The following is a 17,167-nucleotide window of genomic DNA, read 5'->3' as shown; positions in this document are numbered from 1 at the left end:
TGCAGGCTCAGCAGCATCAGCTTGGATGGCTTCAACACACGCTGGTAACGTTAAATCCGTATTTCTAGATTCACAGATCGTCGAAAAAAAATGGGAAGTATCTCTCAATTACACATATTTGATGAAAGATAATACCAAACACACACAGTCAGATCTCCAGCTGGGAGTGGGAATGGATGAGGGAAATAAATGACAAGCCGAATGAATCAACAGGGGTTAAAGTGCTTAAATAAGACGAGACGACCTCACTACGGCTAACGAAGGCCTATCCTTCGGGTCAATTTGAATGCGGTCGATGAGGATTGGGCTACTCCATTTCCTTTACAGAATCAATGAAGCCGACTCAGATAAGTGCTACTGTGGGAAGGCTCCCAAATATAGAGATATGTTTTCCTACATTGCCTGACATACGCCGATCTGAGGAAGCAGAGGCTGGAAATATTCGAGCATGATCGGATCTTGATAGCATTTAGATTACAGACTACGACTTGATCGTGTCAAACTCGCATGCTATCCACTATATTGCAAAATTCATGGTCCAAAAGGGTCTTCTTCGTCAGTTCGGACAGATCTATGCTGATTATATCCCCGAAGATGAAGCCTAAGGATGCCCTGAAATCGAATGTCCTGAATAGGAAAATGAGGAAGTGTAGTGAAAATGCTGGATGTTGGGACGTTATGTCTTACGCCTGCCGACAGGTAGCGGAGGCAGCAACCCAACAGCTAGCAATCTTTCAACAGCTGTCAAACTACAAACAAACAAAGCAAGGTATACCTTGATTTGGTTGACTTTTTTGGGAGAGGAGCCATAGGAGAGGACGGGCGTTGAAGCCTAGTGATGTCGTACCGCATGTTGCATACGACCGAGGTGCCGGTCAAACTGAGTGAAATCGGATGCAGAAGAGTTCGCGTGAGAGAAATACTTGTGGAATTTATATAATCGGGTGTTTGGAGAGTTTTAAACAGCATTGAACTTATTTTGCATGGAATAACGACATCGTCCTTTGTATCCACATTTGTTTCGCATGGGTTGGCGTCGGGACAGCTCATGCTTCCGCCAGAGGGAGTCGCTACAAACACATTGCGCCACAAGCTAAGCTACATTGGTTAATAGACTTACTGACTAATAGATTTATTTGCGCGAGTGGTGTCTACTAAGCTACCGTACCACACAGCACGTTACGCTTATTGAAGCTAGCCATCATGTGGCTTAGTGAGCCGAATCAAGGATATATTTGAATGAATGTGTGAGTAAATGAGCGTGAGTGATATTTCAATGTCCGCGAATGTTAGCCAGTACATTATTTCTCCACTTCTTGGAGCATACATCCGCTATATATGATGCAAAAGACAAGCAACCTGATTCTTTGCCAAACAAGCTGACTCTATCACAGGCTACTACCTGTTCAGGCCTGGACTTCCTTCCTGTGTACGCTCTTTCCGGAATCCCGAATCTTTGCGAAGACCGAGGATGCTGAACGATGGTTGGTTGCTGGAACTGCGATAATCCAAGCAGGGTTCCCATCAATGACACCAGAATGACAGGCCAGATTTGGCTGCCCTGTGGAAGTTCGAAGTCTAGTTATCAAGGTATCCATATCCTGCTGGTTTTCGGCACCATCCACTTGAGTAGCTGCCCCTTGAACAAACCGGGGAATATAACAAAATCCATATTCATTTGCAGCTACACCGGGCAGTCTCTGGAAGCCTCGGTTGACTTGAAGGTTGGTGTTCTGATGAGCGGCCATGTTGGATTGTTGATTTTGAAAAAAAGCTCAGATGATGAGAGCGAAGATTTTTGATGAGTCGGTTGACTGGATGTCTGATTGATTCTGTTGATGATACTTCTCAAACAAGTGGGAAGTTCTTCGCTTTTATACCTGGCTTCTGATATAGGAATTCTAAATATAGCTATAGAGTCTCTTCATATCTGTATCTTTAGTCGACCAACCAACACCGTAGCCCTTTTTCTGCAACATATAGCTTTACAGAAATTGAGGTTGCATACGATATAGCTATATAGCTCAGCAGTATAGAGTGTCCCGCTTCGGTTGGTATGTTGCCCCTACATGTTCTATCTATAGTCTAGAATAGGAGCTACGCAGCATAGTGACGCGTGATGTAACCTATAGAGAGATGGTAGAAAATCCAAGGTTGGCTAAGTGAGTTGTAGCTATATACTATAAATATCTATATAGTAGCGTCCAATATGCATGCTACAGGACCGGAAAACATCTAAAGTTGGTTAGTTATAGTTATCTATGTTGATTAATATATTTGGTAAAGATTTATAACGGTCCGGTCTGTTTGAAAAATGTCGTAATACAGTAATTAGTAGGATGATAATCCTCTACACCAAGTTGGAAGCGTAGCACTTCCTATTTGGTTTTCGAGAAGGTTTTACTCCTTAGTGGGTCCAGGAGACGCCAGGATCAATGTGAGGGCAATACCATCCTGTGTCTATTCGTTAGGAAATACACTATCGTTGTGACAGAGTCAGGAGATATAAAGGTGATCTTATTGTTTCTGTCTGAGACTAGCTAAGAAGGAGCTGCGGGTCACCGGACCCAGCTTAGAGGGTAACAATCGTGCGCTACTATATCTGGATCCTAGGCTGTCAACGCGTAAGGGCGTTGAAATTGTGGTCTTTTTGGCCTAGCGCAGGAAACACATGCCTAGGTGTGTTCCTTGACACCATTGCCTCATAGTATTCAAGATCAGTTAAATTTGTTATGATACAAGAAGGGTAGACCAGAACCAAAGCAGCGAATTTGAAAATAATGCCTGTGTATTGCATGACCAGCAAAGTGGGCATCGACATGCCCGGATTTCACGCCGCCCACTTAAGCCCCCAAACATTATTCCCCCGGCCCCCCAATCATCTAGTACGTCAATCAAAATTTCTAGCTAGTGCGGGACATTGCGCAAACACAAAGACAAGCTTGGTATAGTCCCTCTGTTAAAGGAATAAATAAGGATCAAGACAGCGGTTGTAGTAAAAAAAGTATTGGTTTATCTTAATTAGATGTTGGAGTTGGGTTAGACGTTGGAGTTAGGTTAGACGTTAGAGTTGGGTTAGATTTTGGAGTTGGGTCGGACCTGGCTTCAACTGACGTGTTTCTTCTCTAGGCCATGACTGATAGGCTGTTTATTCCAACAACCAACTTAACTTCCGAAGTCTCGAACAACAGAGCTCGAAGAGTGCGTTGGCAGAATAATGTGATGTAGGATTTTGGATAACGTTTGTCCTTAGTGAAGGATGATGACGCAGATCAACTTTTTAGGCTTTTTAACCATAGTGTCGAGAAGGAAGACTGCATAATACGGGCGAGACCCACATATCTCCATGTGCGTCAGGATATTACAGGGATACTCGATTTGCTACGTGTTTTGTATGGTATCCCGGGTATACTCGGAACCCAGCGCCGTAACACGCTAGACAGCAAGGTAGGGGATATTCAACATTCCCCCGCCCACACACTTAGATAGTTCAGTCACCCAATACATCACTATATTGAGCATCTCGTTCCATTGGATCCTAGCTTTTCTAGCCGATAGCGTATCCTACTATATTGACACATACTAATATTCAGCCAGATGGGGCTGCGTGTCAGTAGTAATAGTAAATACGCTAGTTACTTTATTACCCTGTGCGTTATTTTGTAATATTGGTAATATAAATTAGCTGGGTCATAAATGTTAAAAAACCACTACTATTTCAGTAATGGCCGGATGGTGTAGTTGGTTATCACGTGTCGTTAACAATTTGTTCCGACAAGGTCCTCGGATCGAGCCCGGGTCTGGTCACTTTTTTTACTTTTTTTTGTGTAAATAAATTTTGTTACTAATTAGTTATCATCTTTTGCATCCAACATTGATTTTTCCCTACTTGACCTAATTATTAGCTCGCCAAGATTTCTACATCCAAACACCGTCGGCAAAAGCTTGACCTATATTACCTCAATGTCAAAGTGCGGGTCAATACCACCGTCATCCAGAGCAAAGTCGCTGCCCCGCCTAGCACTATCCTTGCCCTTAGAATGCATTGCTTGGTTCCTAATGTATTATATACCTTGTCCGTCATAGAGATCAAAAAAATCCGCATCATTCACACTTTTATTCAACGCTATAGTGTGAGTCTCTTCGATTTTGACCTCTGCCTATGCTGTGAAGCTCCAGTCTGAGTTGCTCTACCAGCTGTAATGACATTCCACTATTAGCGTCTACGACGGATATCGAGCAACCCTACCTAAACTGAAACCAGCAACAGGAAAATTCAAATATTACTAGACATCAAATCTACGTGGTCCGTTACCGGGCAAGACACGAGCGGATCTGCTGGTTTTATAATGCCGCTGATAGGGTATCGCCTGGCGCCTTCGACAACCTCGGTCATTAGATCAATAGGGTTGGCACAGTGATCCTTGCTTTAAAAGAGGAGAAGTTTGCGTGATATTGCAAAGTGAGGGGAATCAAAAAGAAAATCGATGATGGCTCTCATAATTTCCAATTATGAATACAGTGGGTGTTCAAAGGTCTGTTCCGATCCCCATTTTCACCAGTCCAACATCAAATATATAAATATATTACACTACACACCACACCACCACCCTTCTAGATATATATTCCTAATAAAGAATTTGGGTCGGGCTAAACTCGCTTAGCAGCCACTAATATTTTGTATAATAGTCATGTGCCTCAGTCTACAAGTCTTACTTATCAAGGCCCTATAGATGAGCTTTTCCTACAGTCAAGTTCCATATTTCTGTTATCAAGCCTCTAATACGGCGGTATGCTAGCTGAGCCTTGGATAGTTTGGCCAAATTAAGCGACATCCCTTACTTAAGTCGGTCCGAGGAAAGATGGATCGGTCCGTACTTTCTATCGCTTTTGGCTCTATTACAATCTCTTCGAGGCAAGACCCCATAAGGTCAGCGGTTTATTCTGGGTCGCCTCCGAGTTTGACGATATGATGAATATGTTCATTTACAGGTTCAAGCCTTGGAAAGTCGAGAAAATTGCTTGTATCGAGGCTTTTTTCAAAGTATACCCGTAATCGAATATTTGACGTCAACCAGGAGAATCTTAGATTCGCGGATCAGCAGCGACCGCCTACTCTGAATGGGGCATTCAACTTGGATGAAAGCTGTCAGTTCTTAACCCTTCCCATTCTCATTAAATAGAGTCTTCCAACATGGTTAATGACGTAACATAAAAAGATACACGATCAAATTTTCTACAGGGAACGATTTCCCGCGGGCTGGAGCTACTTCATTGGTCTTGTGTAAGACAAAACAGCACTCGCAACTTGTTTCAATAATACTAGATTATATGCCGTGGACTTGGGGTGGATTCTTGTGGATGATGCTTTAGTGATACAGCACAGTCGCTACGGTGTAGAGAGCAGCTCTTGAGTCGGGATTTGAAGGAAATGCAACGAGTCCCACTGCCTTTCGAGGGCGATTAGGTTACGGATGCCATCAAGTCATATCCCCCCTTGCTTGAACTCTGATCTGGTAAGAAACTTACAGTAACCTGTACGGATACTATATTCCGGATTCCATGCGTCGCTGGGGAAACATTATGTGGGATCAGTGGCGGCTTGAGGCGGCAGGCGCGACGACGCCCTGGCTCATCAATAGGGAGCGGAGTGGGGTGCCGAGGATTCTGCGAGACTTCGTCCGGTATTGAGCACGACGCGAGTGTTTTGCAACAAGATCCTGCAAGCATCATACAATGTATTTTCAGAGCGGCAGAAAATATCAACGATTTGAATTTCACTTCCTGGCCATTTTGAGCGTTTTTATGACCATTTTGGTGGCATGGTGGGTCATAAAAGATGGTAGATAATGCGTGGGAACGCTTGATGTGGTAAGGTGGGCTACTCGCTATTAGTGCCTTACACCGCCCCCCCCAACCCTTCCGGGTTGTGGGTGCGCCACCCATTTTTTGTCACCCACATATATTTTGTCATTTTTTGCTATTTCCCCTATCTACTACTGCATCCCACTAGTATCCATAAAGAAAATATCACCTTCCTGGCGTGCTTCCTCCGCTCTTTCTAGTGCTATATCTTGATTCTGTGTAGGATCTGGTGGTGGTGATGTTCTATACGCTTTCTTCCACTGCTTCCTTACCCGCTTCCGCTCTGCCTCTGCTTCCTTCTCGTTTCTTTTAGTAATAGAACGATTTGCATCTCTAATAGAGAGCACCCCTGTTTTGCTAAGCGGCGTTTTAACCTAGCGCTTGGTGATTGGGCGCTGTAGTGGTTGTTGAGCTTCCCTAATCTTGCGAATAGTATCGTTCGCTAGATTTAGGTTCTCTATAGCAATCTTGTTATGATGAAATAACCGGTCAAGATTGCGCTGCTGCCTAGGTGTAAGATCTTCTTGTTGATATCTAGTAATCTTCTTTTGATTCTTCTCTAGATCCTGTATAGATCTAGGCGGCGATTGGTCGATACTAGAAGAAGATATAGGTGGTAGTGAAGGTATTGTATAAAGCGGTTGTAGATCTGGCGCTGTAAGATCTAGGTAATCTTGGATAGGAAGGCTATTAATAACCTTTCTACTATCGACTGGATAGATCCCTCGATCTTTAAACGATTCACGAATAATTCGCTGGCTAAACGCTCTATTTCGAATATCACCGATTATTCGAAGGAACTCGGATCTTCCGATAGGGCTTCTACCCTAAAACGCGTAGTCGTTATTCGCTCAGCGGAAGTGTTGCTTATAGCTTAGAAACGGCTTACCGTCTAGCGGCTAGCAAAGATATGTAGTATGCGGTAGGAATCCTATAGGTAGGATATTATTCTCTTCGCAAAGGTGTAGGAATTCGAATGTAAGATGCGAACCGTGACGGTCGAATATTAGGATACGTTTTTCACCTAATTTCGTACGGTCGTATGTTGATTCTATAAAGAATAGAAGCTATTAAACTACTATATTATCGGTTATCTAACCGTTTAGCGATGTAGTAATAGTAGTTCTTAGTAGTAGGTCGTCTGTTTGATTAAACCAAGATTCTATAAAGATGCCGTTGCCTTTAAAGATGAACCAGGGTTCTAACTGCCACCCGTCGGCAGCTATACATTCGATAGACGTAATATTTTCGCCTTGGTCTGGCTGAGGAAGGTCTACTATCTTCCTACTACTACTACTACTACTACTACTACTAGTAGTAGTAGTAGTAGTAGTAGTAGTAGTAGTAGTAGTAGTAGTAGTAGTAGTAGTAGTAGTAGTAGATATAACGTTTCTAGACCTTCCTTCGCCTGGTTGAAAGCCGCATTCATCAAAGTTATAGACTAAGCGTGGTGGTGTAGTCTTCTTGATCGTTTGGGCTAGTAGATCGTACCAATTCGCTAATGCTGCTGGGTCTTCTGCTAGGATTCTCTTTGATTCCTTCGTATACTGCTTAGTAGGCCCTAATTGAAGATGTTTAGGAAGCCTATTAATAAAGCGATACGCCCACATCTTGCTAACCGACGGCTTCCCGATACGTTAGCATACACGATTCGCCCACGCTTCTAGTATCCTAGGAGTGATAGGCATATAGTGATCGCTCATATATTGAATCCAGCGAATTAATGCTTCTTCCTGGTAGGCTTCGAGAGTATTTCTAGCGGTGTTAGGCACTGTATTAGGCCTTGCTTGCTTTTTGATCCGATAGGCAAGCGTTGTCCTAGGCACGCCGAATTCGCGTGCTAAACGCGCGATATTCGGCTTTACAACGCTAGATGCTGCTAAACAGGCCTCGGCCATACGAGCTTCGTCGAATTTAGGCATATTTTAATAGTGGTGTTGGATTGGGAAGCAAAAATAGGGTAGTAGCAAAAAATGACAAAATATATGTGGGTGACAAAAAATGGGTGGCGCACCCACAACCCGGAAGGGTTGGGGGGGCGGTGTAAGGCACTAATAGTGAAATACGTCAATAGCAAGATATTTCTCAATGGGTATTAACCCAGAGCTACGGATCCTTTTTTTTTTTTTTTTTCTGTTTACAAAATTCGCGTATCTCGCACCATTCGTTGGTAATGCAATGGATCGGTCGTACTGTATAAGCCATATTCAAGAGTGGTAGATTGATGACCAAAGAAAATTTATTAATATACATCTTCCAGTCAAACAGCTAATCTGAATGTACAAGGCATAATGTCTCCTGACAATGATGTGCGATTATATGCATTTAATTGATGACAGTATCTATAGGAAATATTATGACTAGATGGTCAAGCCGGAGGATGATTGAATTTCCAGCTGACTGAAATCAGAGAAAGTGAGGCGCATTGAGGAAAAGACCCATCAGACACCCACCAAGGGTACCGGCGATGGGGATGGTCAGGATCCAGGCAAGTAGCAGGAGGCCAACACGCTGGAAGTTCACCGCCTTGAGAGTACCGTTGCAGAGACCGACGCCGACAGTGGCACCAGTAATGCACATCGACGTGGAGACCGGCAGAGAGTATTGGGAGAAGATCAGGACAGTGATGGCGGCGCCCATCTCCATGGAAGAGCCACGGCTAGGGGAGTGGTAGGTGATTTTGTTACCCATGACTATAGAGGAGAGGTTAGTAGCTGCACATTTGAGGAGAAACTTTGAGATCCAACATACCCTTCATGATGTTGTAACCGTAAGTGATAAGACCGGTGGAGATGCACAGAGCGAGAACAGCAAGCTGCCAGACTGGGACGGTAGACTTGGCGGCGGCGGCATTGCCGGTCGACCAGGCCGAGTAGATGGTGGCCCAGGGACCGACCGAGTTTCCGATGTCGTTGGCGCCGTGGGCGAAAGAGGCGGTACAGGCAGTGAGGACTTGGACGAAGGAGTAGGTGTGCTCAACCTCGTTGGGGTACTTCTCGGCTGCCGAGTAGACACGCTTCATGCGCTCGCCTTCCGGAGTACCAGCGATACCGCTCTGGGCAGTATGGATATCGTAATGAGCACCATAAAGGAGGCCAACGACGATCATGGCCGGGATGCGCTTGAACAGGGCCACGATGTTGCGGATCTCATAGATCTCGCCGGAGCCGATGGGGTTGTCACGAAGGAAGCGCATGGCCCAACCCAGAGGGCCACGACCCTTCAAGAGCTTTTCATGGTGACGGGCCTCCGATTGAGCCATGATTTCCTTGTAGGTCAGCTGGGTGGTCTCAGTCTTGACAAGAGCCTTCTCCTGGTCCTCCGCGGGGAGAGCAGTCTCATGGGGCTTCTTGCTATCATCAACCGAGCCCTGGGATCGAGTGGAGGCCTCATACTCCTCATCATCCTGAATGACAGCATAGTTTGGAACCTTGGCGGTCTCTGCAGCATCAGTAGGGGTAGGGCGGTTGAAGAGGAGAGGGCCCATGAAGATCATCCACCACTTGAGCGTGTGGTCCTTCTTAATGACCTTGGCGTGGACGAAGGGAACGAAAAAGAGGATCGAAAGCAGGCAGACTCCAAAGCCACAGCCTAGGGTCACGGCGACAATGTACCACGCGGGCTTCTTGCTCAGACCCAAGTTGGGGGAACCCTTGTAGACAATAGACAGGGTGCAAATTGTGGCGGCAACGAGGAACCAGAATGGCGAGCTGTACACCGCCCATGGGACAGGGTTGCGGCGCATGTGCACAATGACCTTAATGAGCATGAAAATAATGGCAGCGAAACAACCGGAGATGATTGGAGCCATTCCCAGACCGGCAAAGATGGCACCGAGACCCTTTCCACTGTTCCATCCCCACTGCACTTCCGATGCACCGACAGTGGCGACGCCGACGCCCGCAACGGCCGAGATGAGCGAGTATGTGGAAGAGACGTGAGCCGAGTGACGAGTACACCACATCACCCAGGAGGACGCGGCCGCTAGTGCGCAGGTGAAAGCCAACATCTGCACACCCGCATTCCCCTTGAAGGCCGAAATGGGGATGATGCCGTTCTTGATGGTATCTGCCGTCCGGGAACCCACAGTCACCGCACCTAGAAACTCGAAGATGGTGCCGAGGACCATGGCCTGTCGATACGAAATGGACCGCGAGGAGACACTGGTCGCCCAAGAGTTGGCCACATCATCTATGAGATCTTGATCAGTATGGGAGGTGATCACGAAGCCCCTTTTCTTGCGGCTTGTTGGCAGAGAGGAAAGCCAGAAGATCGCGGGTCGAGTTGCTTACTAGCACCGTTGTTGTAGGCATCGAGCATGGCAAACACGGTGCCGATGCCGAAGATGTAGTCATATTGATGGAGATACATCTTGATTGACAAGCACAGCCCAGGTCAAGGGTCACTGGTCACTTGCGTGATGGCGAATGATCAACAAGAAACGGTACAAATTCAGAGAGAATGCGAGACGAGTGGCTTTTATATACAAAGTATCGATTCTCTCAATCAAGATCGAGCGGCCCCCATGTCACCGCGCCCTGTCCCGCAGACGGTCGACGCAACACGCCGGGGCACGATACGCCCGGCGTGGCAACCCCAAATCTCCTCTTCCATGGCCCTTTTCCAAACAAGCAGACAACACGTGCGGCAGCGACTCGCGATCTAGGGTCGCAGCCATCGTTTGCAGAGCCCTTGGCAGCGATCTAGCTTTCCAGTCGAACCTTTGGTGGCGGCGCATCGAAGCTCGGGAACAGCCAAAATCACGCAATGGTAAGCCAGTCAAGACCGACAGGCCTCATTTCCAGACGGTGATTCCTCACAAGAAGCAAAATTGGCGACCTTGGCAGACCTTGGCAATGCTGGGCGGAGGCGCTTCTTATATAGAGAACCTGCGAATGGCGGGCCCGCCAACGGGCTTGGCGGGGCTCCAGACGGCGCCGCCGCAGGGACCACCGCTTCCTATCAGCGTTGCGGGACCCCCCACGTGTGGCCAGCAGAGGCCACCAGCTCTCCAGACCAACCGTCCACCATACACGGGCTATCACAACCTCTGCACCACCAACCTACAGCACATGCACCTAGACATTCTAGAAGACCCGGCAACTGCTCTTCTCCTGTGCTCCTCCGGTCTTGGCACGCTTGCTGCGGCCTGCACGTGGTGTCTTGCGCAGTGCATGTCGCACGACGCGCTCGTCGCGTCGTGTGAATGTCACTTCGTCGGAACCATGGCTCTGCAAACAAGCGAACGGGAACCGCCACCCGACACCTGAGGTCTTTCCACCCGAGTTAGATCGGGAATGACAGGCGAATGTCATGCAGTGGTCCCCCCCTCTTTCTAGGCTAACAGGTCGAAGGCTCGCGTGCTTCTGGCGATCCAGGCAACCAGCGAGACTCGTTCGTATCGGCCATGCAAGCCATGTGGTTTCTCTCATTGGCTAGAGATTTCTACCCCTAGTCTCGGAAACGCCGAGACGGGCCATGGATTCCAGACATTGCGTACGCTGAGGTTTCTCTCGTGATCAAAATGAGCTGGATTGAGGAACACCTGTTCCCCTCGGCTACTAGGTCGGAAAGTAGTGCCCCGTTCAATTACCATCCGGTCAAGATATATTGATAGTTTGAGAGAGGCCTCTGAATTTCATTACACAATGGTGGCTGTGTGGCTGTGTTGCCTTCAGCGAAGAATACGAGGATGACTTCCGGCTACAAAGGAGGGTGCTATCATCCAGCGCCAGGATCACTGATCAATCCTTGAGAATAAATTCATTCAAGAAGACACACTGCCCGGAGAGTGAGCCCCCACTTCCACCGCAAGATCAATGAATATCGTAGGACGATTTTTGTGATTGGATGGGATGCCAATTCCAAGCAATGCGACACCTTACCGACCCTGGTATACAGATGAACCATAAACTAGATTTCTTTTCGGCGACAAAACTTTCTGTACTATCCATGGCTCTTCTCCCTTCCCCAGGGAGACAGAAACTTTGGGGCGAAAGGTTCCAGACGGTAGCTCGATGACCTCGTGGGTTTTAACTTTGTGAATTAAGCTCTTGCAAACCCCTGGAGTTTCAAATCGCCTCTCACGTGAGCACGACAAGATAGAGTATTTATTGTACGGGCGTATCATAGACTTGGGCGAGTTTGAACAGCAACGGCGATTAACGGCGTTGATTATTTTATTAACCATTGTAAGCTTGCTTTTAGTGTACTAACCCATTTTCGACCAGATCGCCAGCAGCGAACCCATTATTTTATCCCCACACAGCCCCCCTCTCCCCCCACTCGACTGGTGCCGCACGTTAACTTAACGCATGTTCAAAACGAGTGATGATATCTGTGGTCACCACGACGTCCTTTGCGCCGCCGACAATATGCTCCTTTGAGCTATCTACAGGCTCGCTATCGTTGAGTTCTATCCACGTCTCATCATCGCCCCGCCACAATTTTTTTGGCCCGTAAGCTCCCGACTGAAAGCCAGAGTTGCCTGTTCGATTTGTTCGATTGGTGTCGAATGCGGCATAATTTCCAGGACCAGGCGACCGGTATGGGGTTGAGGTTTTCTTCGAGGTAAGACCGAGGGCTTGGAAGACCCGCTCCATCAATGGCCGGATGGGAGGCACGCACCCTACAACAATGATGATCCAGGCTTCGGTTGATGCCCAAATAAGGAGGGAGGTCAGCGCATCTATTTAATACAGAAGAATGGATGTTAGAGCTAGCCATGAAATCAAAAAGAAAATGGAGAAGGGAAGGAGGGAAGAGACTATACATGTAGTATCGTCTGTCTCGGTCAAAGCCTGGAGCTCATAAGCCTTCACGGCAGAACAAACGGCAGCGCTACAATCATATTAGGCTCCCCCGAGTCATTTTCAAAAGGAACAGTTATAGACTGACATCCACCCAAAACCCATTAGCACCGAAAGCGCGATTTTCAACCTTAATTTCATTTGAAGCCGCCAGAAGAGGTGAATTGGATATGTCGCCAAGATAGCATCCGAGACAGTGTTGAAGCCTGAAAAGCACCGATTGTCAACCACTTGGGCTTCGATATAGAGCCAGGACTAAAAGAAAATGGCACGGACTGGCTTGAAAAAATGAATAATCTTGATTCAACTTCCTTCCTGGATCGCAGGTTCCTTCAATAGAATTATCCCATAACTTTTGCATTGGTTTGCATTGGCCCAGGATCGTTCCCATCACGGTTATATTCACAGCTCCAATCAAGGTCCCGAGAACAATTAACAGCCACGGCTTCCTCTCGTGCCGACCTCGTATTTGAATGAGGAATGCCATAATGGCAAGTTTGCCGAGCATACTGGCTCCGATAGCCAGTAACTGGAATACCCAGCCCCATTTCAAAGCAGCAACTCGCTGTGTCGTGTGCAGGTCTTTCCAATGACGGCCCATTCCAGCGTTTATTGATAGCTGTAGAAAGATCTGACCAGCGGTCTCGGTTACCTGGCGAAAGCCAAAATCAGATAATGCACAAAACTTGATGTTGATTTCACGTATCAAAGAAAAAACAATGGGGATACCCACGACAGTCAACCCAGAAAAGGCAAAATCCCAGCGAAAACGCCCTGTGACTTTCCAATTACTTAGAAAGCGAAGGGTGAAGAAAATCAACCCAATACATGTTTCGGTCCACGAAACTACCAAAATAAGTGTGGATGTGTCATTGGGCATGTTGAACAAGCATTCAAGGGATGATTGATGCTCCTCGCTCTACCCATAATGCGGTGAATGGGATATTCAAATATCGAAATTAATACATGCTGTGGCCATTTAATAAAACAAAGGTACCTGGCACTTAACTGGCCAAGGACTTGATCCCTGAGAACCGACGAAATGTTCAGTAATGAATTGGCGGAAAAATTTCATTTGCCCATGGTCTACGTTGCAATTTCTTCTGGGGTACCCTGAATTGTCCACGCGCACTTGCTCATGATAAACACCAGCAAACATTGGTACAGCGAAAGCCAAGCATTTGATTCGATGGTGGTGGGTGTCAACTTCTATCCTATCACAGTCAAATAAGAAGGATGGCTTGTCTTCGCATACGTATTGACTTATTTCAGGCGTATTGCATGCCGCGAATGGTGCCAAGTGGCTATGGAAAACCCGGATACTTGGTTCAGCCGAGAATCCTGGCTGCGTACGTATCATTAGAGCTCAGAAAGCCCAGCTCCAAATTGATATACGAGAACAGGATCGAGACCTGGCCATATCAAAACCAGTACCGGATTGGATCAACCGAGACAACCGGATGTTCTCCCCACATGCCGTAAATAGAAACTTGCATATACATACATGACTGTAAGCCGTTTTCAAGGGAGAGTGAAAACCCACAGTAATGGCATGCCGATGGAGCATTTGCTTAGAGGAACCGGGAATAAATGGAAACAACCTTGGCTCCAGTTTTCAATATTCCTTCATATGGAGTCCCTAATCGACGAAGAACATGGTTAGCTAGGAACTGGTGTGGATTCTGAAACGAAATCGAAATCAGGGATGGCTAACTGAGAACATTTAATATTCCAGAGCGTCCACAAGCCCTCAATACCCAGTGGACGTATTTAGAGCTATCAATTTTTCAGCAAATATATAGGTGGTATGATGGGAAGTATCCTTGTCTCTAGTTAGTTCTCCCCTAAGCTTGTTCCGTCACGAGTGGAAAGTTATTTTGCGCCTCGGCAACGCTCTCTGCGCCACTGTCAACCCCATGGGGAATATGAAAATCTTATTTGTAATGGTGTTTCAGAATGCACATGTTCTGTCATGCCTGAAATAGCGGCTATATTCGACTAATAGACACGAGGATCTCTCCATTTTGGAAACGAAATCTAACGATATCACTTCTCTCCCGTTCCTCCGGTCGGGATGTGGGGCCACGGTTGAATAGACGGAGCAGCCCAGAATCCATATACCGTACTTTCGTTGTTTATGTGTTGTCTATGGGGGCTGGGCTTTGGTTACACTAGAGCTGGTTAGTGTTCCGTAGGGCGTCAACAAGGTTAGGTCGTTGGAGGAATTATTTTTCAGTGCTGGGAACTAGGGTGTAGAATATATCGAGTCAATAATGAACGGTTGCTAAAGGGGTGTTAAGGGGGTTTCTTGGCCATTCCTCCAATGGCCTTTTTTGGTAGAGATTTAGCAATTTACGTTCGGGTTGATTTCTGTACCCCCGTTAGTCGAGTGTCACTTCTGCCAGTTGGCACAGCCTTAAGCGACGCGAGAAATGGCGTGTCGGAGATTGAAATTATGCTAGCAAGGATCAATTGCATTACGACCAGGGGGTAGATTGGACAATGATATTAGCCAATAATGATTCTTTGGGTATGCTTGGAAAGAAAAGTTAAAAGGCCATCAGCTATCTTGGATCCATCTTGTGTTTAATTCTCCTTGGATAAATCTGCTTTCTTCCACCTCCCTCCATACATCTCTGGGCCGCTCGAATGTCGGGAAATTCCCCACGAGATTCTGGCGATGACATCGACCAATTTCATGCTGTTCCTGGAACCGAGATCCTTTTTGACCAGGACTCGAAGCATGGTGCCCTTGCCGACCGAATCCACCAACTGGAGCACCTGAAAAAGGGTGACTCTCGCATCTTACTTGTGCCACAGCCTTCGACCACGAATCCAAATGACCCGCTACGTTGGTCAGCTCTGAAGAAGAACATAGTCTTCTTCAATGGCTGCTGGTTTGCTTTCATGGGAGCTATCACCGGTCCCATTATGGCTGCTGGTGTGTATTCCTATACCTCGCTTCTTATTCTATCTATGTTAAATAATTGCTAACAGCGTTTAGGTATGACTCAACTGTCCGTGACATTCGACAAACCTCTCCAAGTATTGACATATGCAAACGGGGCTTGTTTAATCAATCAAGGAGTTTGGAATTTTGTCTGGATGCCTTTCGCTATCAAGTATGGTCGTCGGCCTGTTTACCTATTCTCCAGTCTCCTGATGGGTATAGCTTGTATTTGGCTCGCGATCGCATCAAATCGGACTTACACGGTATTTCTTGTTGGGCGTGCATTCCTGGGAGCCTTTGAAGCTCCTATCGAATCCATCGTCCCATCTACAGTCACTGATATCTTTTACCTACATAATCGAGGGCAACTTGTCGCAACCTATGGCTTATCAGTCCTAGGAGGCAATGAACTTGGTCCCATGTTCTCCGGATTCATTGTGCAAGCTCTAGGAATGAACTGGGCATTTTGGATTGTCGCCATATTCATTGGCGCTAACGTTGTCTCGATCTTTTTCTTCATGCCCGAGACCAAGTTCACAGGTCCTAGGCCACATATTTTTCCACCATCGGACCAAACAGGCGAACAGCCTACGAGCAAGTCTGATACCAACACAAAAGTATCTACAAAAGAGCAATCTGGTACGAATTCGAAAAAGACCTGGTCAGAAGAACTCAAATTTTGGAGCCGTGGAGACCCCAACGTTAATTTGCTCCATGCATTTTTGCGACCCTTCGTACTATTTGCCTACCCGACTGTTGTTTGGTCTTGTTTCATCTACGGTTTAGCATTAAGTTGGAACGTGATACTCGGCGCCACAGTGGCACAACTTTTCGCAAGCCCTTATGGATTTGACTCTGATGCGCAGGGTCTCTTCTTCCTGTCTCCATTTATCGGCTCTCTTTTTGGCATGTACTTTTCTGGGCCATGTGACGATTGGATTGCGAATTACTTCACTAAACGCAATCACGGAATCCGAGAGCCCGAGATGCGGTTGCCGACCTGTCTGGTTGCAGCATTTTTCACCTTTTTCGGTGCCCTTTGGTTCGGTCTCTCTTATGAACACCATATGCACTGGGCTATGCCGGTTGTTGGGGCAGGAATCTTGTCTGTCGGAAGTCAGATGGGCACCACGTTAGGAATGAGCTACGCGCTAGATTGTCACCAAGAGGTAAGAGATAGCAATCCACAAAAACACTCTTTTGATCTTCAAGTCTGAACAATTACTAGCTCTCCGTGGAGGTCATGGTAGCAATCGCGGCGCTCAAAAGCGCTATTGCCTGGATTTGGACCTGGGTAATCAATGACTTTATCACTGCGTGTGGTGTGCTCAGTGTTTTCATGACGGTGGCTACTATCAATGTGGTCATCTACTTGACTTATATCCCCCTTTACTTCAAAGGAAAGCAGATCAGGATGTGGCTGCATCGCAAAAACTTTTTCCAAACAACAGGCCTTCTGTGACAAAAGAACTAAGTGAGGACTGCGGCCAGCCTGCAGAGGATTTAGGTAAAGTATGTGAGTTTGTCGGACCACCCCTTGGAT

At 46.7% G+C, this 17,167-nt stretch overlaps 5 protein-coding genes across 5 annotated transcripts; 2 read left to right on the top strand and 3 right to left on the bottom strand.

Moving 5' to 3' along the window:
- Nucleotides 1–1,406: 1,406 nt before the first annotated feature.
- Nucleotides 1,407–1,748, bottom strand: N7462_004881 (uncharacterized protein; the record flags this gene model as incomplete). The annotated part of the gene is made up of 1 exon (XM_057076606.1): nucleotides 1,407–1,748. One exon carries the CDS (start codon nucleotides 1,746–1,748, stop codon nucleotides 1,407–1,409), a length of 342 nt encoding a protein of 113 aa, XP_056936111.1.
- Nucleotides 1,749–8,271: 6,523 nt separating this feature from the next.
- On the bottom strand, nucleotides 8,272–10,236 carry N7462_004880 (inorganic phosphate transporter; the record flags this gene model as incomplete). Its single annotated transcript, XM_057076605.1, has 3 exons — nucleotides 8,272–8,558; nucleotides 8,617–10,056; nucleotides 10,158–10,236. 3 exons carry the CDS (start codon nucleotides 10,234–10,236, stop codon nucleotides 8,272–8,274), a joined length of 1,806 nt encoding a protein of 601 aa, XP_056936110.1.
- A 56-nt stretch (nucleotides 10,237–10,292) lies between these two features.
- Nucleotides 10,293–11,135, top strand: N7462_004879 (uncharacterized protein; the record flags this gene model as incomplete). Its single annotated transcript, XM_057076604.1, has 1 exon — nucleotides 10,293–11,135. One exon carries the CDS (start codon nucleotides 10,293–10,295, stop codon nucleotides 11,133–11,135), a length of 843 nt encoding a protein of 280 aa, XP_056936109.1.
- A 1,032-nt stretch (nucleotides 11,136–12,167) lies between these two features.
- Nucleotides 12,168–13,554, bottom strand: N7462_004878 (uncharacterized protein; the record flags this gene model as incomplete). Its single annotated transcript, XM_057076603.1, has 2 exons — nucleotides 12,168–12,553; nucleotides 12,906–13,554. 2 exons carry the CDS (start codon nucleotides 13,552–13,554, stop codon nucleotides 12,168–12,170), a joined length of 1,035 nt encoding a protein of 344 aa, XP_056936108.1.
- Nucleotides 13,555–15,323: 1,769 nt separating this feature from the next.
- Nucleotides 15,324–17,086, top strand: N7462_004877 (uncharacterized protein; the record flags this gene model as incomplete). Its single annotated transcript, XM_057076602.1, has 3 exons — nucleotides 15,324–15,615; nucleotides 15,679–16,793; nucleotides 16,853–17,086. 3 exons carry the CDS (start codon nucleotides 15,324–15,326, stop codon nucleotides 17,084–17,086), a joined length of 1,641 nt encoding a protein of 546 aa, XP_056936107.1.
- Between the last annotated feature and the right edge of the window lie 81 nt (nucleotides 17,087–17,167).

This window comes from Penicillium macrosclerotiorum (genome assembly GCF_028827735.1).
Source record: "Penicillium macrosclerotiorum strain IBT 26536 chromosome Unknown utg000003l_segment0_segment0, whole genome shotgun sequence".
In the NCBI taxonomy this organism is placed as follows: Eukaryota; Fungi; Ascomycota; class Eurotiomycetes; order Eurotiales; family Aspergillaceae; genus Penicillium; species Penicillium macrosclerotiorum.
The sequence above is the reverse complement of the archived record's forward strand: the minus strand, read 5'-3'. Positions and strand labels throughout refer to the sequence as shown.